The sequence below is a fragment of the Pelodiscus sinensis genome, chromosome 11, assembly GCF_052426305.1.
Source record: "Pelodiscus sinensis isolate ZL-2025 chromosome 11, ASM5242630v1, whole genome shotgun sequence".
Classification (NCBI taxonomy): domain Eukaryota; kingdom Metazoa; phylum Chordata; order Testudines; family Trionychidae; genus Pelodiscus; species Pelodiscus sinensis.
Window position 1 is genome coordinate 6643615 of NC_143062.1, and position 26793 is coordinate 6670407.

Sequence of the window (26793 nt, forward strand, 5' to 3'; positions counted from 1 at the left end):
AGAGGGCTGCTCTGTGTGACCCCCCCCTTTCCGGCTAAGCCTTGTGCCAGAGGGCTGCTCTGTGTGACCCCCCCTTTCCGGCTAAGCCTTGTGCCAGAGGGCTGCTCTGTGTGACCCCCCCTTACCGGCTAAGCCTTGTGCCAGAGGGCTGCTCTGTGTGACCCCCCCTTACCGGCTAAGCCTTGTGCCAGAGGGCTGCTCTGTGTGACCCCCCCTTACCGGCTAAGCCTTGTGCCAGAGGGCTGCTCTGTGTGACCCCCCCTTACCGGCTAAGCCTTGTGCCAGAGGGCTGCTCTGTGTGACCCCCCCTTACCGGCTAAGCCTTGTGCCAGAGGGCTGCTCTGTGTGACCCCCCCTTACCGGCTAAGCCTTGTGCCAGAGGGCTGCTCTGTGTGCCCCCCCCCCCTTACCGGCTAAGCCTTGTGCCAGAGGGCTGCTCTGTGTGCCCCCCCCCCCTTACCGGCTAAGCCTTGTGCCAGAGGGCTGCTCTGTGTGCCCCCCCCCCCTTACCGGCTAAGCCTTGTGCCAGAGGGCTGCTCTGTGTGCCCCCCCCCCTTACCGGCTAAGCCTTGTGCCAGAGGGCTGCTCTGTGTGACCCCCCCTTTCCGGCTAAGCCTTGTGCCAGAGGGCTGCTCTGTGTGCCCCCCCCCCTTACCGGCTAAGCCTTGTGCCAGAGGGCTGCTCTCTGTGACCCCCCCTTACCGGCTAAGCCTTGTGCCAGAGGGCTGCTCTGTGTGACCCCCCCTTACCGGCTAAGCCTTGTGCCAGAGGGCTGCTCTGTGTGACCCCCCCCTTACCGGCTAAGCCTTGTGCCAGAGGGCTGCTCTGTGTGACCCCCCCCTTACCGGCTAAGCCTTGTGCCAGAGGGCTGCTCTGTGTGACCCCCCCTTACCGGCTAAGCCTTGTGCCAGAGGGCTGCTCTGTGTGACCCCCCCTTACCGGCTAAGCCTTGTGCCAGAGGGCTGCTCTGTGTGACCCCCCCTTACCGGCTAAGCCTTGTGCCAGAGGGCTGCTCTGTGTGACCCCCCCTTACCGGCTAAGCCTTGTGCCAGAGGGCTGCTCTGTGTGACCCCCCCTTACCGGCTAAGCCTTGTGCCAGAGGGCTGCTCTGTGTGACCCCCCCTTACCGGCTAAGCCTTGTGCCAGAGGGCTGCTCTGTGTGCCCCCCCCCCCTTACCGGCTAAGCCTTGTGCCAGAGGGCTGCTCTGTGTGCCCCCCCCCCCTTACCGGCTAAGCCTTGTGCCAGAGGGCTGCTCTGTGTGCCCCCCCCCCTTACCGGCTAAGCCTTGTGCCAGAGGGCTGCTCTGTGTGACCCCCCCTTACCGGCTAAGCCTTGTGCCAGAGGGCTGCTCTGTGTGACCCCCCCTTTCCGGCTAAGCCTTGTGCCAGAGGGCTGCTCTGTGTGCCCCCCCCCCTTACCGGCTAAGCCTTGTGCCAGAGGGCTGCTCTCTGTGACCCCCCCTTACCGGCTAAGCCTTGTGCCAGAGGGCTGCTCTGTGTGACCCCCCCTTACCGGCTAAGCCTTGTGCCAGAGGGCTGCTCTCTGTGACCCCCCCTTACCGGCTAAGCCTTGTGCCAGAGGGCTGCTCTGTGTGACCCCCCCTTACCGGCTAAGCCTTGTGCCAGAGGGCTGCTCTGTGACCCCCCCCCCCCTTACCGGCTAAAGCTTTGCTGTTGTAATAAACAGCACGTCCCTGCCGGCGCGGGACCGACCCGTGAGTCCTGCGGGGCCGTCTGTGGGTCGCGGCAGGCCTTGGCCTGCGGGGTCGGCTCCCCGAGCCTGCCGCTTGTCGTGCTCTTTTCTCTTTGGGGGCAAAAGAGCTCAGGGAACCCCGGGGGGATTCCAAGTGGCCCCCCCGGGATTTAGGGGACGCGCACTGGAAGGCAGCAGCCATTGCCCAGACGCTGGGTGTTGGGGCTCTGGGGGGAGGTTCTGTAGCCAGGCCGTAGAGGCAGAGGGTTCGGAGCTCTCTTGCGCCCGGAGCACGGGGTGTGCTGTCGTGTCCACACCTGGCCGGTTGTGGGCTGTGGGCTGTGGGCTGTGGCTGACCCTATTGGCCTGTCTGTGAGCACGGCCCAGCGGGGGGCCTTGAGGGCCCCATGACAGTGACCGGACCGGCCCTACCTGTTGAGGGGTTTCTGGCTGAAATCATGAAGGAGCCATGGGAGTCGAAGGGCCAAGGCCCCGCATCGCAAGGGCTCGGAGCTGCCTGGCCCTGACGCCGGTAACCACCTCACGTCTGTGCTGGGCCGTCCCCTGGAGGAGCAATAACCCCCCTGTTCTACTGGCTGGTGGGGTCTGTTCTGGCTGCCACAGGGCTGCAGGATCAGGGGGACCCCGACGCGCCGTCACACGGGGTCAGACCACAGGTCCATCAAGCCCCGAGTCCTGGCTGCCAACAGCAGCCACTGCAGGTGTCCCAGGGGGCGTGGACACCCCACACCCTGCACACAAAGCAACACCCCACGCCCTGCACACCCCACACCCAAACCAAAACCCCACACCCTGCACACCCCACACACAAGCCAACACCCCACACACCCAAACCAACACCCCACACCCTGCACACCCCACACACAAGCCAACACCCCACACCCTGCACACCCCACACCCAAACCAAAACCCCACACCCTGCACACCCCACACACAAGCCAACACCCCACACCCTGCACACCCCACACACAAACCAAAACCCCACACCCTGCACACCCCACACCCAAACCAACAACCTGCACACCCCACACATAAACCAACACCCCACACCGTGCACACCTTGCACACAAATCAACACCCCACACACAAACCAACACCCCACACCCCACACACAAACCAACACCCCGCACACAAATCAACACCCCACACATAAACCAACACCCCACACCCTGCACACAAACCAACACCCCACACCCTGCACACCCCACACCCAAACCAACAACCTGCACATAAACCAACACCCCACACACACACCAACACACCAATCAACACCCCACACATAAACCAACACCCCACACCCTGCACACAAACCAACACCCCACACCCAAACCAACAACCTGCACATAAACCAACACCCCACACCATGCACACCTTGCACACCAATCAACACCCCACACATAAACCAACACCCCACACCCTGCACACAAACCAACATCCCACACCCTGCACACCCCACACACAAACCAACACCCCGCACACAAATCAACACCCCACACATTAACCAATACCCCACACCCTGCACACAAACCAACACCCCGCACACCTCACACCCCACACCCAAACCAACACCCCACACCCTGCACACCCCACACCCAAACCAACACCCCACACCCTGCACACAAACCAACACCCCACACCCAAACCAACAACCTGCACATAAACCAACACCCCGCACACAAACCAACATCCCACACCCTGCACACCCCACACCCCGCACGCAAACCAACACCCCCCACACAAACCAACACCCTGCACAAACGCACACCCCACACATCCCCCAGACAAACCAACACCCCACACCCCGCACAACCAACACCCCGCACAAACCAACACCCCACACCCCACACACAAACCAACACAACCGTGCGCACGTGGCAGGGGTGGCTGTGCCCCAAAGCGCTCGCTAATGTCAGGAGAGCTCCTGGCGCCGGAGCTGTGGGCGCTGCACTGCCCTTTGTGCCAGGCACGGGGTGGAGCAGGCTGGGGGGGCTGTGGGAGCTCGGGGGGCTCTGGGCAGCCCAGTGCCCAGCCACACCCGCTGCATTGCGCCAGGGGGCCTGAGCAGCCGGCCTGCCTCAGAGCATCCCAAGGCACTGGCCCGAATGTCTGGCACAGGGGGCCCGAACTTGGCGGGTCCCACCACGGCAGCCAAGCCAGTCTTCGAACCCAGCTCGCCGGCCCACCCGCCCTGCTGGCTGTGGGGAAGGCCCAGCCTGGATCGCCTGCTGCCCCAGCCCTGGCCTGGAGCAGATGGGGCTAGGAAGTGCTGGACTCAGCAAAGGGGAGATTTGAAAGGCTTTGACTTAAGCCAGCGGCTCATGGCGCTGAGGCAGCAAGTTGGCTCCGACAGGGGAGGAGGGGCGGGGGGCGGGAGGGCCTCACCTGCTCCTTGGCCACCTGTCCTTGGCGCAGATTGGGCAGCCGGGAGCACCTGACGGCCACGGCCCCCAAATCCTCCAGGCTGGCACCGGGCCGGGGCCGGGGCGGTCGGCGCAGCGGGGGACGGTGCCGCTTGGCGCGCCTGGTGGCCAAGGGGCAGACTGGCGGGAGCACTGGACACTTGGGGGCTGGGCTAGGGCTCCCCCAGGTCAGCCATGGGCGCCGGCGCCAGCGCGGAGGAGAAGCACTCCCGGGAGCTGGAGAAGAAGCTCAAGGAAGATGCTGAGAAGGACGCCAGGACGGTCAAGCTGCTGCTTTTGGGTACGTGGTGGCCTGGAGCACCAGCCTTGCCCTGTCCTGAGCCAGCCCTGCCCCAGCTGCTGACCAGCCCCGAATCCCGACCCGCAAGCCTGTGGAGCGGGGTCGTCACAGAGGGCTCTGCCCTGATGGCGGTGGGAGGGGGAGATCCAGCCCCGGGCGGTGCCCAGCAGGCAGGGCGGGTGCTATGGGGGGTCAGGTCAGGCTTCCTTGGCCCCGAGCACAGGCCGAGCCCCGCGCCCCATGCACCAGGCCAGGACGAGGGGTGGCGGTGAGCAGCAGACCTGGCCCCGTGCCCAGGAACACGTGTGTGATCAGAGCTGTTGCCCTGGCCAGCTGGGCTCGCTCCCCTGCACCTTCCGCGCCCCCACGATAGAGCTCCCGCCTAGCGCCCCACACTGGGCACGCTCCCTGCCACGCCTGTCCTCTCTATCCCCAGGAGCCGGCGAGTCCGGGAAGAGCACCATTGTAAAGCAAATGAAGTAAGTGGCTTCGCACCTAGCTGCCCCCAGCCCACAGCGCCCCCTGCTGGGAGAGGCTGGGGCTGGAGTAGCTAGGAGCCCCCCACAGCCAGCATCCTGCCCCTGCCCACAGCGCCCCCTGCTGGGAGAGGCTGGGGCTGGAGTAGCTGGGAACCCCCACAGCCAGCATCCTGCCCCCTGCCCACAGCGCCCCCTGCTGGGAGAGGCTGGGGCTGGAGTAGCTAGGAGCCCCCCACAGCCAGCATCCTGCCCCCAGCCCACAGCGCCCCCTGCTGGGAGAAGCTGGGGCTGGAGTAGCTAGGAGCCCCCCACAGCCAGCATCCTGCCCCCTGCCCACAGCGCCCCCTGCTGGGAGAGGCTGGGGCTGGAGTAGCTGGGAACCCCCACAGCCAGCACCCTGCCCCCTGCCCACAGTGCCCCAAGCTGGGAGAGGCTGGGGCTGGAGTAGCTGGGAACCCCCCACAGCCAGTGCCCTGCCCGTCCCCACAGCGTCCCCTGTTGGACAGAGGCTGGGAATGGAGTATCTGGGAGCCCCCCCCAACACATACAGCCTGAATGCCCCCCCGACCTCCTGAATCCGGGTTCTGAGACCCACAGCCCGCCCCGAGGGCAGCACGGACGCTCCTCGCCCCTGTCCAGATGCTGCCTGGGGGCGCCCCCTCCCCGCCCACAGGGAATGCTGCCCACCCACTGCAGTGCACTGGGGGTGCGGCCACCGGCCTGCCAGGCTAGCACCGGGGGCCGGGCGACTGGGGGCAGTGCCGCCGCCCAGTGGGTGCCCTGTGCAGGGGGCCGGGCATTGCCAGGGTGCCCCGGGAGCTCAGCGCCCTCTTGTGTCCCCACCAGGATCATCCACCAGGACGGCTACTCCCTGGAGGAGTGCCTGGGCTTCATCACCATCATCTACAGCAACACCCTGCAGTCCATGCTGGCCATCGTGCGGGCCATGGGCACCCTGGGCATCCCGTACGGGGACTCGGCCCGCCAGGTGAGCGGGGGGCGGGGCGCGGCGCCGAGCCCCCCTTGGCCACACAGGGCAGCCGACAGGCCCGGGTTCGACTCCCGCTGCCTCCATGGCGTTAGCTCAGAGCCCGCTGCGCCTCTCCCCCCAGGACGACGCCCGCAAGCTGCTGCACTTGGCCGACACCATCGACGAGGGGACCATGCCCAAGGAGATGGCCGACATCATCAGCCGGCTCTGGAAGGACGCGGGCATCCAGGCCTGCTTTGAGCGCGCCTCGGAGTACCAGCTGAACGACTCGGCCGGCTAGTACGACTGCTGCTCGCCTCCCGCGCAGCGCCGGGCCCCAGGGAGGCGTGGCATTGGGGGGGTGCCCCACGGGTCGCAGGGGGGTCTCCCCAGCCCACCCCACCTCACTCCTGGGCAGCCCTCTGTGGGGCATGACTGGGATTCTGGCAGCGTGGGGGGCCGGGGCCCTCTCCGGGGGATGCAGGTTGCAGGCGGGTGCCCGTGGGGAGGTCTCTATCCCTGGCGTGCCAGCCCTGCCCACGGGGACCCAGCAAACTAGCAGCAGCCCCAGGAGCTAGCTGCGGGGGGAGGGGGGGACCAACCACTCCTGTCGTTAAGCAGGAGCCCCCTAGATCCCCAGCTGAGACTCCTGGTGCTGGGCGCTGCCCCCACCCCAGCAGCCTGTGGCTGAGCCTCCGGGGCAGGGCTGGAAGTTGGACCTCTCGGCCAGCCGGGGCCAGAGCTCCCTCCAAGCCAAAGCACCCCGAGTCTCCGGTCAGTGTGGGGCAGCAATGGGGCTGCACCCATCGGCCAGGGAGGGTGGCCATGACCACGCGAGGGGGGTTCCACCCCTTCCTTTGTGCCCGGCAGCTACCTGAGCGACCTGGCGCGGCTGGTGGCCCCCGGCTACGTCCCCACGGAGCAGGACGTGCTGCGCTCCCGGGTCAAGACCACCGGCATCATCGAGACCCAGTTCTCCTTCAAGGACCTCAACTTCAGGTGGGGCACGGGGCAGGAGCCAAGGGGGCCCTGGCGCCTGCTCCAGGCAGGGCAGCACCGCTCCATGGGGCGCTGGGCTGGGGGCGCTGGAGGAGCAGGCGGGCAGGGTGGCAGTGCCCCCCTCAAGGGAACGGGGCTGCTCTCAGGTTGGCTGAGCAGATACAGTCTGTGGTCAGCCCCCAGCGCCCCCCCCTCGGCCCAGGCCCTGACCGGGGGATGGGGAGGGGGTGGCTCCCACCGCCTAGGTCTTGGCACCGTAGCCTCCCCGGCGCAGCTGGCTCCATTCACTAGTGGCTGGCGCCACCTAGTGCCAGTGCACCCAGGCTGGGCACGGTGCCAGCCTGGCTGAGCCTTCAGCCTTGGCACGGGGGGGGGGGGGGGGTAACGCTCCAGTTCGCTCCTGCTGCTCCCGGGGGGCATGTGGGCGGCTGTTCCGTGGAGGCTCCTTCCGCCAGCCGGCCGCTGCCAAGTGCCTGAGCAGGAACCGGGCTGTTCTGGCCAGGCCCAGGGGTGGGCACCCAGCGGGCACTAGCAGCCCGGCCGGCAGCTCTTCCAGCCACGGCTGGACCGGGGGACCTGGAGCCCAGCTGCAGGGGTTCTCCTGGACCGGCTCCACGGCTAACCCAGCACCGCTCTCCCTGCGGGCCCTGCCCAGGGGCGGGTGCAGGCCGCTGGCCGTGCCCAGAGCTCCCACAGGCACTTGGCAACCAGCACCCCGGCTGTGCTTGGCCACACGTGGCCGGGCCCTGTGGCACCCCCAGGCGAGGCGGCAGGGGCTGGAGTGGAGTCGGTGCCCCCCCGGAGCCTCTCCCGCCCCTGCCGGCCCTATGGCGCAGCCCGATTCGGAGCCTCTCCCGCCCCTGCCGGCCCTATGGCGCAGCCCGATTCGGAGCCTCTCCCGCCCCTGCCGGCCCTATGGCGCAGCCCGATTCGGAGCCTCTCCCGCCCCTGCCGGCCCTATGGCGCAGCCCGATTCGGAGCCTCTCCCGCCCCTGCCGGCCCTATGGCGCAGCCCGATTCGGAGCCTCTCCCGCCCCTGCCGGCCCTATGGCGCAGCCCGATTCGGAGCCTCTCCCGCCCCTGCCGGCCCTATGGCGCAGCCCGATTCGGAGCCTCTCCCGCCCCTGCCGGCCCTATGGCGCAGCCCGATTCGGAGCCTCTCCCGCCCCTGCCGGCCCTATGGCGCAGCCCGATTCGGAGCCTCTCCCGCCCCTGCCGGCCCTATGGCGCAGCCCGATTCGGAGCCTCTCCCGCCCCTGCCGGCCCTATGGCGCAGCCCGATTCGGAGCCTCTCCCGCCCCAGGATGTTCGACGTGGGCGGCCAGCGCTCCGAGCGCAAGAAGTGGATCCACTGCTTCGAAGGGGTCACCTGCATCATCTTCATCGCCGCCCTCAGTGCCTACGACATGGTCCTGGTGGAGGACGACGAAGTGGTGAGTGGAGCCAGCGCACTGGGGAACCAGGGGGCCCAGCCCCCCAAGCCCTGCAAGAACCCGCAGGCCTCTGCCCCACGCAGAGCTCCTCCCACGGAGCCCCTCCAAACCACGAGGCCCATCAGTTCGGAGCCCGGGCAGGCAGTGCGGAGCAGTGGTTAGAGCCAGGCAGGCAGCGCGGAGCAGTGGTTAGAGCCCACAGGCCCTTGCATGCTGGTCCCCGCCCAGGAGCTTGCGTAAGGTGCTGTGAACGCGAGCGCTGCGGAGCCCAGCGATTGGGGGAGGGAATATTTAACATGGCGTGACGGCGCGTTGGGGGTCCTCCGATCCCACAGCCCTGTGGCAGCACGAACAGACTGCGCCAGCCAGTGGGACGGGGGTGGGGGGGTTACTGCTTCTCCAGGACACGGCCCAGCACAGACGGGACGCGGCTACAGGAGTCAGGGCCAGGCAGCCTCAGCCCCTTGAGATGGGTCCCTGGGCCCCTCGATTCCAGCCCCTCCTTACACTGTTTTCTTCATGGGGCCAGCCCCAGACTGCTCCTTCCCTCACCACCCACTTCCTAGGTCCCTCACTGCCCGTAACCGGTCAGGTCTTAGGCAGCCCACCTGCTGGGCAGTGCTCCGGCCGGCCAGCAGGGGTCACCCACAGCCCAAGCAAAGGGACCAGCAAGGCCCTGACACTGCATCACACATGGGTGTGCTAACAAAGGAGAGCCAGCAGCCTCCCCCCGGGGCCGTCTCAGCCTGGCTCCAACCCTAACAGGAGTAAGCAGCTTGTCAGGCGGCAGCGTGGCCTGGTGTGGGGAGCACGACGCGGGAGAAGCTCTGCCACTGGCCGCCTCACTGCACTGGTGTGTGCCTCAGTTTCCCCAGCTGTAAAATGGGGGCAGTGCTCCTGACTGGTGTAAAGTGTGCCTCAGTTTCCCCAGCTGTAAAATGGGGGCAGTGCTCCTGACCGGTGTAAAGCGTGCCTCAGTTTCCCCAGCTGTAAAATGGGGGCAGTGCTCCTGACCGGTGTAAAGCGTGTCTCAGTTTCCCCAGCTGTAAAATGGGGGCAGTGCTCCTGACCGGTGTAAAGCGTGTCTCAGTTTCCCCAGCTGTAAAATGGGGGCAGTGCTCCTGACCGGTGTAAAGCGAGCTGAGATCTCTGGTTAGGAATCTCTGTGCTAGTCACAGGTGCTAGGGGGACTCAGGCCCCGCCGGCAGCAGGGTTCACAGGGGGGGAGCAAGGCACATGCCCCACGTCTAAAGGGGTTACTGAGCTAGGCAGGGTCGCAGTCCCAGGAACCTGCACCCCACCAGCCAAGCCCCACCCTCCCATGCCAGCCCCTGCAGGAGGCAGAGGGAGACCCCATTTGTAGCCTCATGTGGCCCCTTGCTCCTCCCCAGAACCGGATGCACGAGAGCCTGCATCTCTTCAACAGCATCTGCAACCACCGCTACTTCGCCATCACCTCCATCGTCCTCTTCCTCAACAAGAAGGACGTGTTCCTGGAGAAGATCCGGAAAGCCCACCTCAGCATGTGCTTTCCCGACTACGACGGTGAGACCGGCCGGGGGGCGGGGGCGGGGGCTGCTCAGAGCGACCGGGGGCACCGCTGCTCCGTGCTGGGCTGCGCCCCCCAGCCTGGCGGGTCTCACTCCCCTGGGCTGCCCATCTCTCCCCCTGGCCCTGCTTGTCTTCACCTGGCTCCAGGGGGCTGCCCCTGCCCTGTGCTACAGGGAACTCCTCACCGCGGTGCCCCAGGGTGCGCAGGTCTCATCCACAGCCTCCGCCCAGCGACAGCGCCTACCCCCGGATCAACCCGGCGCCCAGCTTGCTCGCCGCACCCTCGCTCTGCCCTGCCCGGCCACCAGCCCTGCCCCACACCCTGGGTCCCGGTCGCCAGCCCTGCCCCACACCCTGGGTCCTGGTCACCAGCCCTGCCCCACACGCTGGGTCCTGGTCGCCAGCCCTGCCCCACATGCTGGGTCCCATCTGGCCCCTGGGCCCTGCCAGCCCATGCTAGGTGGAGGGGTGAGGACGGGGCTGGGGGGCAGCACAGCCCCCTGCTATGGGGCACGGCTCACCAGGCCCTTGGCTGCCCTGCCAGGGAGGGCATGCGGGCAGGACATCCCTGGGGAGGGAACGCTGGGACCTGGATTCACAGAGGCTCTGAGGTGCCCAACTCTCCTGGGACTCACTGAGGAGGAGCAAACACGGCCCGTGCTCTGCACCCCCCCAGAGGGGGACTCCACCTGCAAACCCAGCTCAGCCAGGACCCCTCATCCTGGGGCCATGGCTGGGTCCCACATGGAGCAACGTAGCGGGGCACAGGGCTCAGGGGAGGGGCCGCACTGTCACCTGTCATGTGACCAAGCCCCTGCCCTTCTAGAACAGCCTTAACTCTGCCCACGCCCAGACCCCTGCCAGGCAGCAGAGCCGGGTATCCTGCTGCTGCGGCCGGTGCGAGCTGGAGCTGGGGCCACTGGTGAAATTCTCTGCCTGCCGGAGCAAAGCCCCCTCAGTGTGTGTGTGTGGGGGGGGTGCTTGTCCCAGCAGAGCACCACACGCCACCACTGGGGAGGGCAGAGGAGGCAGAAAGGCCCCTGGCACCTGTCAGGGGGAGGCAGAGCAGCTGGGGGTATTTTCGGGGGGGAGGGGCTGGGACAGGCCTTTGGAGACTCCCAGGGAGGGGGGCGGGGACTGGCCTTGCGGCAGGCTCTGGGGGAGGGGGGGCGGGGGGCAGCTGGCGGGCTCAGGGGAGGGGGGGAGGCGGGGGGCAGCTGGCGGGCTCAGGGGAGGGGAGGGGAGGCAGGGGGCAGCTGGCGGGCTCAGGGGAGGGGAGGGGGGGGCAGCTGGGGGGCAGGGGGGGGAGGGGAGGGGGGGCAGCTGGCGGGCTCAGGGGAGGGGAGGGGGGGGCTGGGCGGGGGCGGGGGGCAGCTGGCGGGCTCAGGGGAGGGGAGGGGAGGGGAGGCGGGGGGCAGGGGGCAGCTGGCGGGCTCAGGGGAGGGGAGGGGGGGGGCAGCTGGCAGGCTCGGGGGAGGGGAGGGGGGGGGGGGAGCTGGGGGGCGGGGGGCAGCTGGCGGGCTCGGGGGAGGGGAGGGGGGGCGGGGGGAGCTGGCGGGCTGAGCCGCTCCGTGTCTCGCAGGCCCCAACACCTTCGAGGACGCCGGCGCCTACATCAAGGCCCAGTTCCTGGAGCTCAACATGCGGCGGGACGTGAAGGAGATTTACTCCCACCTGACCTGCGCCACCGACACCGAGAACGTCAAGTTCGTCTTCGACGCCGTCACCGACATCATCATCAAGGAGAACCTCAAGGACTGCGGGCTCTTCTGAGCCCCGGGCCACGGCCCTCGTCCCACGGGCCTGGCCCCTCGTACCTCGGCCCCCGCCCTGGCTCACCTCCCGTTCCGCAGCCACAGCCCCCGTCCTCCGTCCCTAACCCCCTGTACTGCAGCCACAACCCCCGTTCTCTACCCCATACCACGGCCACAGCCTCCCCATCCTGCACCCCCATCTTGGCCCACCGCTACCCTGTCCCCATCCTACGCCAGCCCCAGACTGCTCCTTCCCCCACCACCCACTTCCTAGTTCCCTCACTGCCAGTAACTGGTCAGGTCTTAGGCAGCCCACCTGCTGCCACAGCTCCCCCACATCCTGCCCCCTCTAGCGCTGTCCCCCAGCACCGAGTCCCCTGCTAGCACGGCTGCACCCCCCTTCACCGGCCCAGGGCCTGCACCTGCCGCACCGAGTCTGCGGCCGCCCATCACCACAAGGTCCCACGGCTGCCGCCCCAGCCCCCGATGTGATGAAGGAAGAGACGGCGCATCAGGAGCCCTGCTCACTGCCCCACGCCGAGGGGGCTGGGTCCTGGCCACCCAAACCCCGGCCCAGCCAGTGCAGTCCCCAGGCTGGGGCAGGTCCCACGGGCAGAGCCAATCAGAGCAGCAGCCGGGCGGGTTCTTTCTACTTTTTATTATTTCAAACCGTGTGAACAATTTGGTAAAACATCCTGTGATCAAAGCGAGGCCGGGCCGGGCTGGGGGCGGGGCTCACGCTCAGCAGCGGCTCCTCGCCCGGCGCTCCAGCGCCAGCTACGACCTGGCGCTCCGGCCAGAGGGGCCGCCCAGCACCCTCGGCACGGCCCTGGCTGGGGCAGGAGGAGCGGAAAAGGGGCGCCGGCGTTTCCGCCCTTCGGAGCCACCCCGCCCCGGCAGAAGCCGTGCTGGAGGCTCTGGGCCGTGGCCCCCTGCGCCGAGGTGGTTTTATGCCATCCTGGTTCTAGACAACGGTCGCCGGAGCAAACTACGGCCCAGATGGAAACGCACGACCCCCGCAAGGCACAATTGCATTTTGTTTTTCACACCGTAGCCGACTGTGCGCGGGCCACGCGGCCGGTGAGCACTGGGCACTGCTCAATAGCGCTACAAGAGCCATTTAAAAAGCAACGTCAAACACGATTTCTTCCGGTGGAGTTTTGGAAAGGAATGTAGGGTTGTTTTCTTGCTGGTCCATGCCAATCACAGGCGCCCGCCGCACTCGCTGGGGTGGGGGGCAATGGTTCGCCTGTGAACACTCGGACAGGGATTTCTTAAGCCAATAAAAAGGAGGCTTGGGAGGAATTCCAGCCGGGAGTTTCCAAAAACAATTAGAAATTTGGGTCCCCCCCCCCCAAAAAAACAGTCCCCGTAGCGGTGGATGGGGGCGTAGATAGGAACAGGTTCAGATAGGAACAGCCGGCAGCAGGCAGCTGTGGGACCCAGGTGGGACCTGCCTTCGCGTCGTGACCGTTAACCAAAGTCTCTTTATTAGGGGAAAAAATAATAAAGAAACAAAACACAGAAACCGAGAAGCAGAAGTTGTGAACGGTGCGGTCCTTCCTTCGCCAGCAGCAGCCTCTCCTCCGGGTACAGCACACGCCAAGTAGTCCTGGGGGGAGAGGCCCCGTGAGCGACAGGGCTGCACCCCCGCCAAGCACAGGGGCTGGCGGGAATCTCCAGGCAAACCGGGGCGGGGGGGGGGGGGGGGGGAGGTGGAGCAACGCCAACTGGCCCACGTTCAGCACGGCAGCATCCACTGGGACTCCGGGGGGGAGGGGAAGAGACGGACACATGAGGTTCCGCTTGGCCTATTTAATGCCAGCAGCTGTCAGCAGCTAGGGCTGAACCGGTGACCTCTGGATCCCAACACCCATGGCCGAGGCCCAGTCCCTTCAAGAGGGGCCGAGGGGGTGGGGGGGAGGGAGGCCTGGCCAGCAGGGATGGAGCAGCCCAGCCCCACGTGGCGGCCAGGCACGGTGCCCCAGATGGGCATCCCAACGCCCCCGAGGGGACCCTGCGCGGCCGGGGTGGAGGTGTTGGGACTGGGAGCGCCAGGCCCGGCCGTAGGGAGGCACCAGTGAGCGGAGCGATGGCCGAGCTGCCCTGAGTCGCGGCAGGAGCTCGGGGAGCCCGCCTGGGCATCCGTGGGACCACCAGGAAAGGGAGCCCCAGTGCAGCCCGCCCTGGCTCAGGCTGGTCAGAGAACACGGGCACCAGCCTCACCCCCTTCTCCGGGGCCTTTCCCTTTGTCACGTGGCTGGGCACAGCCCCCCCACCCTTCCCCCAGGCCTTGGGGCCTCCCCCTTTGGCCCGTGGCTGGGCACAGCCCCCCCCACCCTTCCCCCAGGCCTTGGGGCCTCCCCCTTTGGCCCATGGCTGGGCACAGCCCCCCCCCACGCTTCCCCCAGGCCTTGGGGCCTCCCCCTTTGGCCCGTGGCTGGGCACAGCCCCCCCCCCACCCTTCCCCAAGGCCTTGGGGCCTCCCCCTTTGGCCCATGGCTGGGCACAGCCCCCTCGGGGCCCTGGGCTCTCCCCCCGGCTGTGGCCGGGCACCAGGCCTCCCGGCCAGCCTCACCTTCCCCCGTCGGGCAGCAGGCGCCTGTGGCCCTCAGAAGAGCCCGCAGTCCTTCAGGTTGTTTTTGATGATGACGTCGGTGACGGCGTCGAAGACGAACTGCACGTTCTTGGTGTCGGTGGCGCAGGTGAAGTGCGTGTAGATCTCCTTGGTGTCCTTCCGCTTGTTCAGGTCCTCGAACTTGCTCTGGATGTAGCTGGCCGCCTCGTCGTACTTGTTGGCCCCTGTGGAGGAGAGGGGATGAGCCACCTGTGTGGGGGCACAGGGCCGAGAGGCAGCCCGCGGCGCTCTGATCCTGGCCTGGCGCCTTCCCTGGCAGGGCCTCAGGTTTCCCCAAGCAGGGCGCGAGACCCTGGCCCGGTGCCGGCGGGCTCTGTGCACTGAGGTCTGCCAGCAGCGGCCGGAGGGTGAATAAACGCCCAGCAGATGCTTTAACAAATGGCCCCTCCACTGCCAGAGCACGCGTGAGGCTGCTGGTAGCCATGGTGCACAGCTGGCTGGCCACGCCTGCCACAGCCGGGCCTCGCATCTAGACGGGGGGACCCAAAGCCTCGGCCCTCATCTGTCCTGGCCACAGAGCGTGTCATCTACACACGCCAGCCATGGCTGCCCCCTTTAACTGCTCAGCTGCCAGCAGATCCTGAGGCAAGGAGTTCCACAGGTCACACCCACACAGAGCCCCTCTGGCACTAACAGGCATTTCCTGGCCTGACCCTGCTGCACAAACCTTTGGGTCTGACTCTCGGACTCTGCAGAGCCCTGTGCGTCTGGCATGAGACTGACCGAGCTGGATCTAGTAGTTCAGTTTTGTCTGTTCCATCTGCAAGTTCGGTTCACGCCTTCCTAACCCCTTGTGAGCTCTGCGCGGGCACCAGCCTTCCCATGTGTAGTTACCCTCCCCGTCACCCCCGTATCAACAGGCGGAGACCTCGGCACAACCGTCCTACAAGCCTCAGCCTTCCCGTTTCCACCTCCTCCCCGTCACCCCCGTATCAACAGGCGGAGACCTCGGCACAACCGTCCTATGAGCCAGGGGCTGGCGAGTGCTGCCCACGGAGCCCGACACGCTCACCTGTGTACTCGGGGAAGCAGATGCTTAGGGGGCTGTGGACGATCTTCTCCTCGAAGAGGTCCTTCTTGTTCAGGAAGAGGATGATGGAAGTGTCCGTGAACCACTTGTTGTTACAGATGCTGTCGAACAGCTTCATGCTCTCGTGCATCCGGTTCTGGGAAGACAAGCAGCACAGGCGCTCAGCGAGCCAGAGCAAGAACGGGGGAAAGGGCAGGGCTGCCTAGTGGTGAGGGCACGCGCACGCCCGGATCGTAGCAGGCCACGTTCAGTTCCCTGGTCCCAAAACTCCTTCGTGCTGGTTGTCTCGGAGGAGTCTTGGCTTCCAGAGGAATCAAATCCCCTTTGTCCGAGCTGAGTTCAGCTGAAATCAATGGACGCTCAGAGCCCCGATACACCTTTGTGTGTCGGGCCTCAGTTTCCCCAGGTGCATCCTGGGGGAGGGGACAACACACCACTGCCCTGCTCGCAGGTGAGGGAGGGGCCATACAAGGGCACCCGAGAGACCGGCCCGAGCTGGAGAAGGTCTCAGGACCCAGCGCAGACGGAGCCGCTGCCTCTCACGCCCAGACAGCCGGCGCTGGGCCCTGCGGCTCCGCTTCGGAGAAGTCTGGGCCCCAAGGGGCTGGTGCGTCCCGCTGTTTTCGGGAGGGAGCAGCTTCTAGCCATGCCCAGCGGAGACTGGCGAGACAGCCGCTCGCGTCTCCTAGGGGCGGGGCCCAGGGTCATGACTCCACCAGCTGGTTCCCCCCGGCCATTCTGTGGGGCCTCAGGAAGGGGAGGAGCAGGCGGGGGCAGGGAGAGATGGCAGCCAGGTGTGGGGAGGGAGGTCGGTGGGGATGGAGGAAACCAAGGAGGGATAAGAAGGCGCCTGGCAGGGGCAGGGCCCTGGAAGGCAAGTGGGCGGGGCCCTGGAAGGCAGGTGGGCGGGGCCCTGGAAGGCAGGTGGGCGGGGCCCTGGAAGGCAGGTGGGCGGGGCCTCCTGTAGCAACCCCCCTACCCAGTGAATGTGTGGGTTGGGACTCAGCCAGAGACACCGTCCCATGGGCCCTCCAGTTAGGGCCCATCCAACCAGCTGAGCGTGCCACCGGCCGGTCAACCCCCTCCCCTCCTTACCATCTCCTCGTCCTCCGCCAGCACCAGGTCGTAGGCGCTGAGAGCCACGCAGAAGATGATGGCCGTCACGCCCTCAAAGCAATGGATCCACTTCTTCCTCTCCGACCTCTGGCCCCCCACGTCGAACATCCTGCGAGCAAATGGCCGGCGTCACCCGCTGGGCTCCTGACGCCCGGCCGGCTTGGGCTGAGCCACGTGGCTCTGCGGCTGGCCACCCTCGGCGCCTCCCAGAATGGAGAGGCTCACGAGGTTACTTGGGCCCAGATCTGCAAAGGGAGCTCGGCCCCAAAACCCGCATGGGTTGAAGCAGGCGCCTCCGCCCGAGACCGGCTGCGCTGGCGGGACAGGGCCTGCCGCCCAGGGCCAGGCCGAGGGGCGAACGGAGGGGCTGGCCCGTCTTGCAGCCCCCACTCACTTGAAATGCAGGTCCTTGAAGGTGAAGTGAGTCTCTACGATGCCCGTGGTCTTCACCCGGGTCCTCAGCACGTCCTGCTGGGTGGGGATGTAGTCCCCTCTGGCTATCCGCTCCAGGTCGTTCAGGTAGCTGCCGGGAGAACAAGGGGGGCTGCGTCAGCACGGCAGGCTCGGGGCGGGCTCGGGGCTCTGCCCTGGAGGCTACTGCACAGAGCAGGGGCTCTGGGGGAAAGCAGAGGGACTTGGCCCTACCGCTCCAGCGGGCGGGAGTAAAGCTACCCAGGGAACGTTTCCAGCCAGGCCCGAATTCCAGCTGTTCCCAAGCACGAGCATGGAGACCAGAAGGCATACATGCTACAGTGGTGGGCTATAGAAACTACACATCCCAGCATGCAGTGCAGCGGGCGCACACACGGGGGGGGGGGGGGAGGGTGGGAGGGAATGCCCAAGCGCCTGGGAACTACGCATCCCAGCATGCAGTGCAGCAGGCACACACGGGGGTGGGGCCCAAGCCCCTGGGAACCACACATCCCAGCATGCAGTGCAGCAGGCACACACTGGGGGAGGGGGGCCCGCCCAAGCCACTGGGAACTACACATCACAGCAGGTGGGGGGGGGGGGGGAAGCAGGGGGGGGGGGGGGGGGAAGCCCCTGGGAACTACACATCCCAGCATGCAGTGCAGTGGGGAGGCGGGGGGGGGGGCTGAATGGGGGGGCTGATCTGCGGCTCCTGCCACTAGCTGCGGGGCTGGCTCCGCACAGATCCCCGCAGGGCCGGTCCAAGGGCCAGGCCCGTTTGCCAGGGTGGGGCAGCCCCCAACGTGCCTGGGGCGCCCCCCATTCCCGGGGAATCCCGGCCGCGGGGCAGCACGGGCAGGGCTGCTCTCCGGAAAAGCCGGCGGGAGGAAAGTATCCGTCGCTATGGTAACACACCACGCACAGCGGAAACCAGCGGGGGCAGAACTCAAACCCTGCATCCGGCAGGAAGCGGGCGGGGCCTGGTGGCGGGCACCCCGCGAGGGGCATCTCTGCCCCCACGGCCAGCTGGGGGGGCCAGCCCACGCTCCCCACCCTCCGTGCCCAGGGGGCCCCGCCGGAGGAGCTGGGAGGCAGAGCATGGCCCCGAATACCCCGCACTGCCCGTGTCCCGTCAAGTCTCGCAGCGCTTGGGCGACACAGGACCCGCCAGGAGAGGGGACCCCCCCCAAGAGATGTGGGGGGCTGGGCCCCAGGTTCGCACCCGGGGTGCCCTGCCCAGGCTGTGGGGGTCCCGGCAGAGCCGACTCTGCACCCGGGCCTGCTGCCTGCAGGGGGGCGTGTGGCTGCCTGGCTCCGGCCCGGCTCTAGCAAAGTCAGGCGGCACAGGGAGAGAGGCAGGGAGCTCTGGGGGCCGTGCCAGAGGAAAACCGGCTTGGGCCCATGGGCAGCCCTCTTGCCCAGGGAAGGGGCTCTGCTCCGGTGCCCACATTCTGGGGACCCCACTCCAGTGTCGGCACTAGCTCGTTAGGCCCCGTCTCTCCAGCCAAAACCCAGCGCAGGCCGACGGCGCCTTGAATGCGAGGTCCCATGGACGGGCGGCAGGTGTCGGGAGCGCAGTACGATGAAGGCCTAAGACCAACGCCCATGTAGCACAGGCCTGGCGTGAGGCCTGGCAACCGGACAAAACCTGGCTAACAAAGCCAAGACACGCGGTGAGCGAGAGGCACGCCCCTGCTCGCAGAATTGGCGCCACCAGGGCTGAGCGCGCAAAACCCTACTCAGTAACAGGCTCAGGTGTCGAATAGTCGGCCGTCCCAGGCACAAGCGGACGGCACATGGTACCAGCGGCTCGTTAAGACAGACCTGGGTACCCAGCGCCCACAGATACCGAGCCAGGGTCAGGAACGGTCCACGCTGAGCACGACGGACAGAGATGCTCTAATCCAACCCCGAGGCGCAGGGTGATGGGGTATCTCAGCAGGTGTAACTTGTACCTGTCTGTCACGTGGTGTCCTGGGGAGACTGGGAGGCAGTGGGAGTCTCCCACGGGGTGAGCCAGCCGGTTGCTGCGGGTCCACGTGTGCAGTGGGGCAGTAGAGGCTACTGACCACTGTGATCACACTTCCCTGAACAGCCAACCAGGCCAGGCACCGTGGCTCCTTGACTGGCTGTGGACCCCCGGGGTCTGCCGTGTCCAGGCGTAGACCAGCACGGCCCACAGCAGCACCCGCATGCAGCCGTGGACCCGTGAGGCGCCTCAGCAGCACGCCCACCCCCCGACTGCCCCGCGAGATGCAGGCAGGCTGAGACGGCACGCGCCCGTTCCAAGCCCCAGCTCCATCCGGCCGGCTCCAGGGCCCACCGCCCGCCCGCAGCACTGGGGACAAGACCAGGCCCAGGAGCGCGCTGGCTCTTCCGGTGGCCTCCGGAGAGGGCACCCCGGGGGCTGCAAGCGCGATGCCGGGGCCCAGCAGGGATCCTGCCCCCGACACCGCCCGGAAGGCCAGGTGCAGGGGAAGCTGCCCCAGCTCCGTTGCTTCACTGGACTGGTCCAAACAGGCGCCCCGAGCCAACTGGAGCCAAGCTGATGGATGAATTTGCAGCGCCCAATCTGGCGAGAGCCGCGCAAAGCGTGGAGATGGCAGCTCCCCCTCCAAGCCAGGGAGCACCGGGGCTGGCGGGGGAGCAGCAGGCAAAGGCCCAGCATGGCCATTACGCAGCGTACAGCCGTCCCGGGGGGGCTCCCGCGAGACCTGCCCTCGCCTTCCCGCTGTGCTCATTAACACCCACTCCCCGCCTCACGCCAGCCATTGGGGGCCGGCGTCAGACACGCTCTAGGACCCCGCGGCGCCAGACACACTCTAGGACCCCGCGGCGCCAGACACTCTAGGACCCCGCGGCGCCAGCAACGGGCCGGCCGGCACCGAGCACGCTCATCTCGGTGACAACTCAACGTCCAAGCCTTAGGCCTGGAGCCTGCCCCAAGCCACCCAGATGGCGAGCGCTGCGGACGACCAGCCTTCAACACGGGGCCCTGCATTGCTGCTGGCTGGCCAGCACTTTGCCACAGCCTGCACGCCTCCCCCACGCTCACTAGCTGCAGACCCAGGGACACACGGGGCCAGCCTGGACAGCCACAGGGAGCCGGTGGCACTGAGCCGTGGCCAGCAGCGACGACCCCAGAGAGATGCGGATTGACACCCAGGGCTCTGATCGGCCTGACGCTGCGCGTTTCTGCCCTCCCCACCCCGTCGCAGGGGACGCAGGCCCTGCCCACGCCAGGCCTGGCTCCGCAGGCTCACTCTGCAAAGGGCCTGAGCGCACCATGCAAACGAGCTGGCTGCTCACCCCGGCCGGAAACGCCTTCAGCCGCACCGTGCAAAAACAGGAAGCCAAAGCCAGAGCCAGGGCGTGGCCAGGGCTGCACACGCTGCTCCTGCAACCAGGCCTTGTGTGCCATCCCCAGCACCAAGCCCTCTGCCACAGCCCGGCCCCTGTGCCGGCGGACGCCCGCCAGGGATTCCTTAGCCAGCCAGAGGGCCACACTGCCCTGCCCACCGCAGGCGCTGCCCGATGCACGAGGCCCGGCCAGAACACGCAGCAAAACGCGAGGCCGCTCAGGCCTCTCCAGACAGCGGCTGCTGCCTTGGTGGGCCAACACTGCCCCAACGGGCAGCTCCCCTCTCGCCCTCTGACCGCACCAGCCCCGACACGGGGCCTAGCCCAGGCAGCGCCAAGGGCGCAAAAGGGGCTTGGGCCTTCCTTGCTTGGGGGACCCAGCGTCAACGACACCGGCTCCCTCCCCGGACCCACCGTCGGTCGGTCGTTCAAATAGGGCAAGGACCTGGACTCCCAAACACCCCCTCCGCCGACCTCACATCTCTCCTGCCGGACACACCCGGAGGGCAGGTCCTTCGATGGCCGCGGGCCAGGCTGGGCAGGGCGGGTGCTTGCCAGAGGCTGGGAATGGACGGCCGGGGAGGGATCGCGTGCTGATTCTCCGTTGTCCCCCTCCCAGAGCCAGAGCCGGGACCAGCCGCCCACCCCCAGCACCACAGGCAGCAGCACCGTTGGAAGAACAAGCAGAACCGGAACTGAGGGGGCGGGATCCGCGAGCCAGGCACGAGCGCTCCAGGCGAGCCAGCTCCAGCTGGGGAGCCGCCTCCTGCGCACACCCACCAAGGCTGGCAGTGCCAGGAGGATGCTCGGTTCCAGTGCAGCCAGCAGAGCCTGCCTCTCCCCCGTGCCCGCGACGTGGACGCAGCACAGCGGCTGAGAATTTACACCCCCCGACAGCAGGCGACCTGCCGGACCCCAGCCAAGCCAGCGGAGAGGAAGGGCAGGTCTTGGGGAGCGGAGTCACGCCTCGCTTGCACGCACTGAGCTCCGGTGGGCACGCTGGACAGACTGGCGCGTGTGCACGGCTGGAGACACACTGGTGTGACGGGACCCGTGAGTTATCAGGTCGCTGCAAGGCCCCGGGCTCAGACGCCGTGCCAGGCGCTGGACACACACAATGTCTAGACGGGGCCGTCCCTACGGGGTGCAGGCAATGGCCCAGACTGACAGATGGGGGCTCCAATGGGACGATGGCTCGGTGAGGCAGGCGGGGTCTCCGGTGGAGGAGCGGAGGAGGGACGGGAGCCGAGGTGGCTTTGGGCACGTTCCTGGGGAGTCTCCCGGGCGCGGGGAGGCCAGGCTTAAATGGGAACACGTGGGCAGCGGAGGCAGCACCTGGGCTGAGCCAGGTGAGAGCCAAGCAGAGGACAGGCAGTACAGGGATTTCGGAGAAAACAAGCCGCTCGCGTCTGATGTGCCGGGGGCCGCCAGGGGCCTGGAAACCTGGCCAGCGCCCCCCTTCCCGCTGCAATCGGAGCGGGTCCAGGGAATGCCGGTACCGGGCGAAGCCACGGGGAAGGGCCCTGGAGGAGGAAGGCCGAGCTCGGAGGAGCGGGGCTGGAGCTGTGGGTTGCTGCGTTGGCACCGACGTGCACCAGGAACACACGTGGCGGGCCAGGGCCAGGCGTGGACGAGCATCAGTAAATCTGCACAGAGCGGCCCCGTCCCGGACCGCAGCTTCGTTCCGTCTGCCCCAACGTGCCAGCCGTGCTCACGTTACCCCCCTGCCAGGCCACACGCCGGCATCCACCCTGCCCGAGCCAGGCCAAGCCCCGGGGACGAGCCCGTCGCGCAGCCCGGCTTCCTGCCCGCAGGGACACGCAGGAGGGCCGGACGCACGCAAACACGGGAGCCTATCGGCCACCGTGCCTGCTGCCCCCCAGGGCCGGCGCCGAAGCCGCCCGCAGCGGGACAAGACCACGGGGCAAGCAGCTGCTGACTCCGGGAGGAGCCTCTGGCCCCAGGGAGCAGCAGCTGGTGCCAACAGAGGCCTCCCAGCGCTAGGCGAGAGGCTCGTATCCCTCGTACTGGCTCTTCAGCCAGCAGCTCAGACAAGCGGCTCCAGCGCTCGGGTAGGAGCCAGGCCCACAGCGCTGGAGGCTCAACAGCAGCACCGGAGCAGAGGGACTTCGCTGGCCGCTGGCTCCTCGCTGCCTGCTGCCTTGGCGACGCAGCTCCTAGCCACGCCAATTTCTGGCTATGGGCTCGCGCCCTGGCTGTCTCCCTCTGCCTCTCCCCTGGCGCCACAGGCCGGGCACTGCCGCATGTCCAAGCGCCCTGCCTCCAGCCGGGAATAACATGCCCCCAGTGGTCGCTCCGGGCCAGCCTGAGGTCGGGTCACGGGGATGCTGCCTGGTGGGGTCTGCGTTGTACGAGGGATTTCAAACCAGACTCCATCGAAGCGGGGTGGGGGTGGGGGGGGGGGGTGTGCCAGGCTGGGAAGCAAGCCCTGGCGGGGGGAGGGGAGGAAGGCCGGGAAGCAGACCCTTGCGGGGGGGGGGGAGGGAGGAGGTCGCCCCATTAAGCCCTGGCCGGGGGGGGGGGGGGGGGGGGAAGAGAGGAGAGAAGGCCGGGAAGCAGGTTCTTGGGGGGGGGGGGGGGGCTGTGGGGGGCGGAGGGAGGAGGTCGCCCCATTAAGCCCTGGCTGGGGGGGGAGGGAGGGCGGAGAGGAGAGAAGGCTGGGAAGTAGGCCCTTGCGGGGGAGGGCTGTGGGGGGCGGAGGGAGGAGGTCGCCCCATTAAGCCCTGGCCGGGGGGGGGTGGGGAAGAGAGGAGAGAAGGCCGGGAAGCAGGCCCTTGAGGGGCGGGGAGGCTGCCCCATTAAGCCCTGGCAGGACAGCGGGGTACACGGCTCCGGTTCAGAACCACGCAGGCGACTCCGGCCCGTGCTCAGAGCAGAGCGAGCGAGGTCCCGCCTGGGCCCCCCGCAGCGCACGGACGCAGACCCCCCCGCACTGCCCGAGCCGGGGCCGGCTGCCAAAGCCCCACGCGCCGACGCAGGGAACGCGGCCAGCCACGAGCAAGGCCGGGGCCGGCCAGAAACGCCCCCGGTGCCGCCGGCGGGGGGGGGGGGGGGGGGGGGGGGCTCCAGGACAGCAGAGGGAAGCCCGGGGACAGGCTGGGAGGAGGGGGCAGCTGCAGGGCGCGCCCAGCAGGAGGAGAGGTGGCAGCTGCCCCTGCAGCCTGCCCGGCCGAGTTTCCAGGGGAGCCCCAGAGGGCGAGGAAGGCAAGTGCTGCAGGACCCCGACGTGGGAACACGGGAAAGGCCTGGCCCTGCATCCGGGCCAGCAGCTGGGATCCCACCATACGGAGCCAGGCCGGGAAGCGGAACCGCGCCGGAGCCGCCCGAGTTAGTTCATCCGGCCCAGCACCAACAGGCCCGCGAGCCGGGCGCTCTAGGGCGCAGCAGAAGCCTGCGAGCCCGCTGCCTCCCCGGCAGAGCTAGAGCAAGGGTCAGCGTGTCGCCGTCCTGCCCCGCCCCGCCCCTCTGGTGCACGCCCAGTGCACGGGCACACGCCGCCCCCGGCCGCGGAGATACTCACTAGGCAGCAGAGTCGTTCAGCTGGTACTCCCGGGAGCGGGTGAAGCAGGCCTGGACGCCGTTGTCGGCCCACAGCCGCCGGATGACGCTGGCCAGGTCCTCGGGCATGGCGCCCTGCTCCTCCGCCGTGCAGGAGAGCGCGAACAGCTGGCGAGCGTCGTCCTGCAGGGCACAGCAGAGCACACGCATCAGCCGAACCCGAGTGCAGAGGGACCCGGCGCGCCCCGCCCGGGGCCTGTCCCCCACACGCCAGGCGCGCCCCGCCCGGGGCCTGTCCCCCACACGCCAGGCGCGCCCCGCCCGGGGCCTGTGTCCCCCACACGCCAGGCGCGCCCCGCCCGGGGCCTGTGTCCCCCACACGCCAGGCGCGCCCCGCCCGGGGCCTGTGTCCCACACACGCCAGGCACGCCCCGCCCGGGGCCTGTCCCCCACACGCCAGGCGCGCCCCGCCCGGGGCCTGTCCCCCACACGCCAGGCGCGCCCCGCCCGGGGCCTGTCCCCCACACACGCCAGGCACGCCCCGCCCGGGGCCTGTGTCCCACACACGCCAGGTGCGCCCCGCCCGGGGCCTGTGTCCCACACGCCAGGCGCGCCCCGCCCGGGGCCTGTCCCCCACACGCCAGGCGCGCCCCGCCCGGGGCCTGTCCCACACACGCCAGGTGCGCCCCGCCCGGGGCCTGTCCCCCACACGCCAGGCGCGCCCCGCCCGGGGCCTGTCCCCCACACGCCAGGCGCGCCCCGCCCGGGGCCTGTGTCCCACACGCCAGGCACGCCCCGCCCGGGTTTCGGCACAAAGCGAACGAGAACACAGCCCCAGGCCCTCCGCTCTGAAGGACACTGCGGGGCTACTGCCTGGGGGGGCACCTATTAGTTACATCAGTGTCCGTCCTGGGGGGCCCACATGATACCCCGTTTGAAAAGGGGCCCAGGCCGTGCCAGTACAGCTGGCGTCCGCCCCGGGGCAGAAGTGTCAAAAGGACAGTAAAGAACCAAACTGTCAGGGCCACCGAGCACAGGATCCGGCGGAGCCGCATACAAGGGGAACAAGCCTCTTCCTCGACACCTACCCCCAAAGCACCAACAACCCCCCCAAAGTCCTGCTCCCCCCTTAGCTCGGCACACGCCGCACTCCAGCATCCCTGGGGATGCCCGGCCCCACCCTCGCAGAAACGAACAGATTTTGTTGGGGGAGAGTCGGCCCGGCTTCTGGGAAGGGAACTCCTGCCTCGCCGACCCCCGAGAGTGCTGGGAGGGGGTCAGCAGACGTGCACAAGGGGGATCCAGTGGGCTTAGGTTCCCAGAAAGCCTTTGGCAAGGTCCCTCCCCGAAGGCTCTCAAGCTGAGTACGTGGTCATGGGAGGAGACGGAAGGGCTTTGCGTGGGCTGGTCACTGGTTAAAAGGCAGGAGACAAAGGGGAGGACTGAACGGGAGAGCGGTGGCTAGCGGGGTCCCCCAAGGGCCTGCCCTGGCACCTTTCCACATGTTCCTAAATGAGCTGGAGAAGGGATGCCAAGGTTAACCGGTTACCCGGATCGGCTCCCCGGGATGCTTAGCGGGGTACCAGCAGAACCCGGCCACTCAGACTCGGCCCAGGCGTGGGCCCCTGGCCAGCGGCTCACCGTTCTCCGGCTTCCATGTAACCGGTTACCTATTTCAACGGCTACTTCCATTCCCAAGCTGCAGTCGGGGGTACGCAGCGAGGTGCAAGACGTGCAGGTGAGCTAAGACCACCCCAGACAGCGCGCAGGGCTTCGGGGGTCTCACAAAAGCAGGTGACTGCACGGCAATCCGCACTGGAAAACCCAAACCCAGCTCCCCCCACACAACGGGGCGGCTCATCGAGCTACAACCACTCGAGAGAGACCAGAGTCGCTGCGGGGAGGTGTCTGCAAGCGGCCACGCCGTGGGCAGCGGCAGGCGAAAAGCAAAGCGCCTGTTGGGAATCACTGGAAAAGGGACGGAGAATAAGACTGAGAATCTCTTATCGCCGCTCTATAACGCCATGGGACGCCCCCAGCGTGGACACGGCGTACCAAAGCGGGCGCCTCGTCTCAGACCAGATCTATTGGCATTGGAAAAGGCTCAGGAAAGGGCGACAAGAACAAGGAGGGGTTTAAAACAGCAGCCCTCTGAGGAAAGATCAATGAGACAGACTTTTTAGCTTGAAGAGATGACTACTAAGGGGGGGGGGGGGCAGAATAGAAGTCTACAAAATCATGTCTGGTGTGGAAACAGCGGATAAGGAAGTGTTATTTGCTCCTTCTCATAACTAGGGGTCAGCCAATGAAATTAATCGGCAGCAGACAAAACAAACAACAGGCAGTGTTTTGTTCACACTGTGCGCAGGCAACCTGTGGAACTCCTCGCCAGAGGATGTTGTGAAGACCAGGACTTGAACAGGGTTTAGAAAAGAGCTAGATAGATTCACAGAGGTTAGGTCCATCAATGGCTGTTAGCCAGGTTGGGCAGAGATGGTGTCCTTAGCCCACGGGCACTCGGCCTGGCATGGGAACCGGGAGCCAACTGGTTCCGGTTAACTGTTCGCCGGTGGGGGCTGGAGCAGCTCCAGCCCTGCAAGGGTGGGGGGCCTGCCGCAGACAGGGCCAGTTAAACACGTTTACCCAGCTAACCGATGAAACGGGGTTTTCCCTCCCCCGCAGGAACCCGGCCAGCGCAAGGCGGGACACTGGGCTCAGCGTCGCGCTGCCTGGGCTCCCCCCCACATGGCCTGCAGGGCCCTGCTGACAGGCCCCGCACTCGGCCGTGACATGGAAGCACCCCGGGGCAGGCGGAAGGCAGTTTTGCTGCTGCAAACAGGCTCTCGGCTCATCGCTGGCTTGGCCAGAGACCAGCTCCCCTGGTTGCGCGAAGCCCCTTTTAAGCCTGGATTGAAAATCTCTCCCCACATTGTGGGGCACTCTGGGTGAGCAGAGCTGGGGCGCTCCACGCCAGCCCCAGTGCACGGCAGGGGGGCACCGCAAAGAGGGAAGAATGCCAGAGCCGGCCCGTGGCACGCGAGAGTCACGTGGATCCGGGCCGGCCCGTGGCACGCGAGAGTCACGTGGATCCGGGCCGGCCCGTGGCACGCGAGAGTCAC

General features: G+C 67.5%; 2 protein-coding genes across 2 annotated transcripts in view; one reads left to right on the top strand and one right to left on the bottom strand.

The window, feature by feature from the left end:
* The first annotated feature begins 4308 nt into the window (after positions 1–4308).
* Positions 4309–12118, top strand: GNAT1 (G protein subunit alpha transducin 1). The gene is made up of 8 exons (XM_075939549.2): positions 4309–4414; positions 4851–4893; positions 5740–5881; positions 6006–6163; positions 6734–6862; positions 8166–8295; positions 9687–9840; positions 11429–12118. Exons 1-8 carry the CDS (start codon positions 4309–4311, stop codon positions 11617–11619), a joined length of 1053 nt encoding a protein of 350 aa, XP_075795664.2. The 3' UTR covers positions 11620–12118.
* A 125-nt stretch (positions 12119–12243) lies between these two features.
* The window catches only part of GNAI2 (G protein subunit alpha i2), a 58728-nt gene continuing 44178 nt past the window's right edge, over positions 12244–26793 (bottom strand). Inside the window, exons 4-9 of the mRNA XM_075939548.2 lie at positions 23697–23857; positions 16779–16907; positions 16364–16493; positions 15251–15404; positions 14179–14402; positions 12244–13212 (exon numbers count right to left, since the gene is read on the bottom strand). Of these exons, the coding sequence (XP_075795663.1) occupies positions 14212–14402; positions 15251–15404; positions 16364–16493; positions 16779–16907; positions 23697–23857 (765 nt within the window). The 3' untranslated portion in view covers positions 12244–13212; positions 14179–14211. The remainder of the gene's footprint in view (positions 13213–14178; positions 14403–15250; positions 15405–16363; positions 16494–16778; positions 16908–23696; positions 23858–26793) is intronic.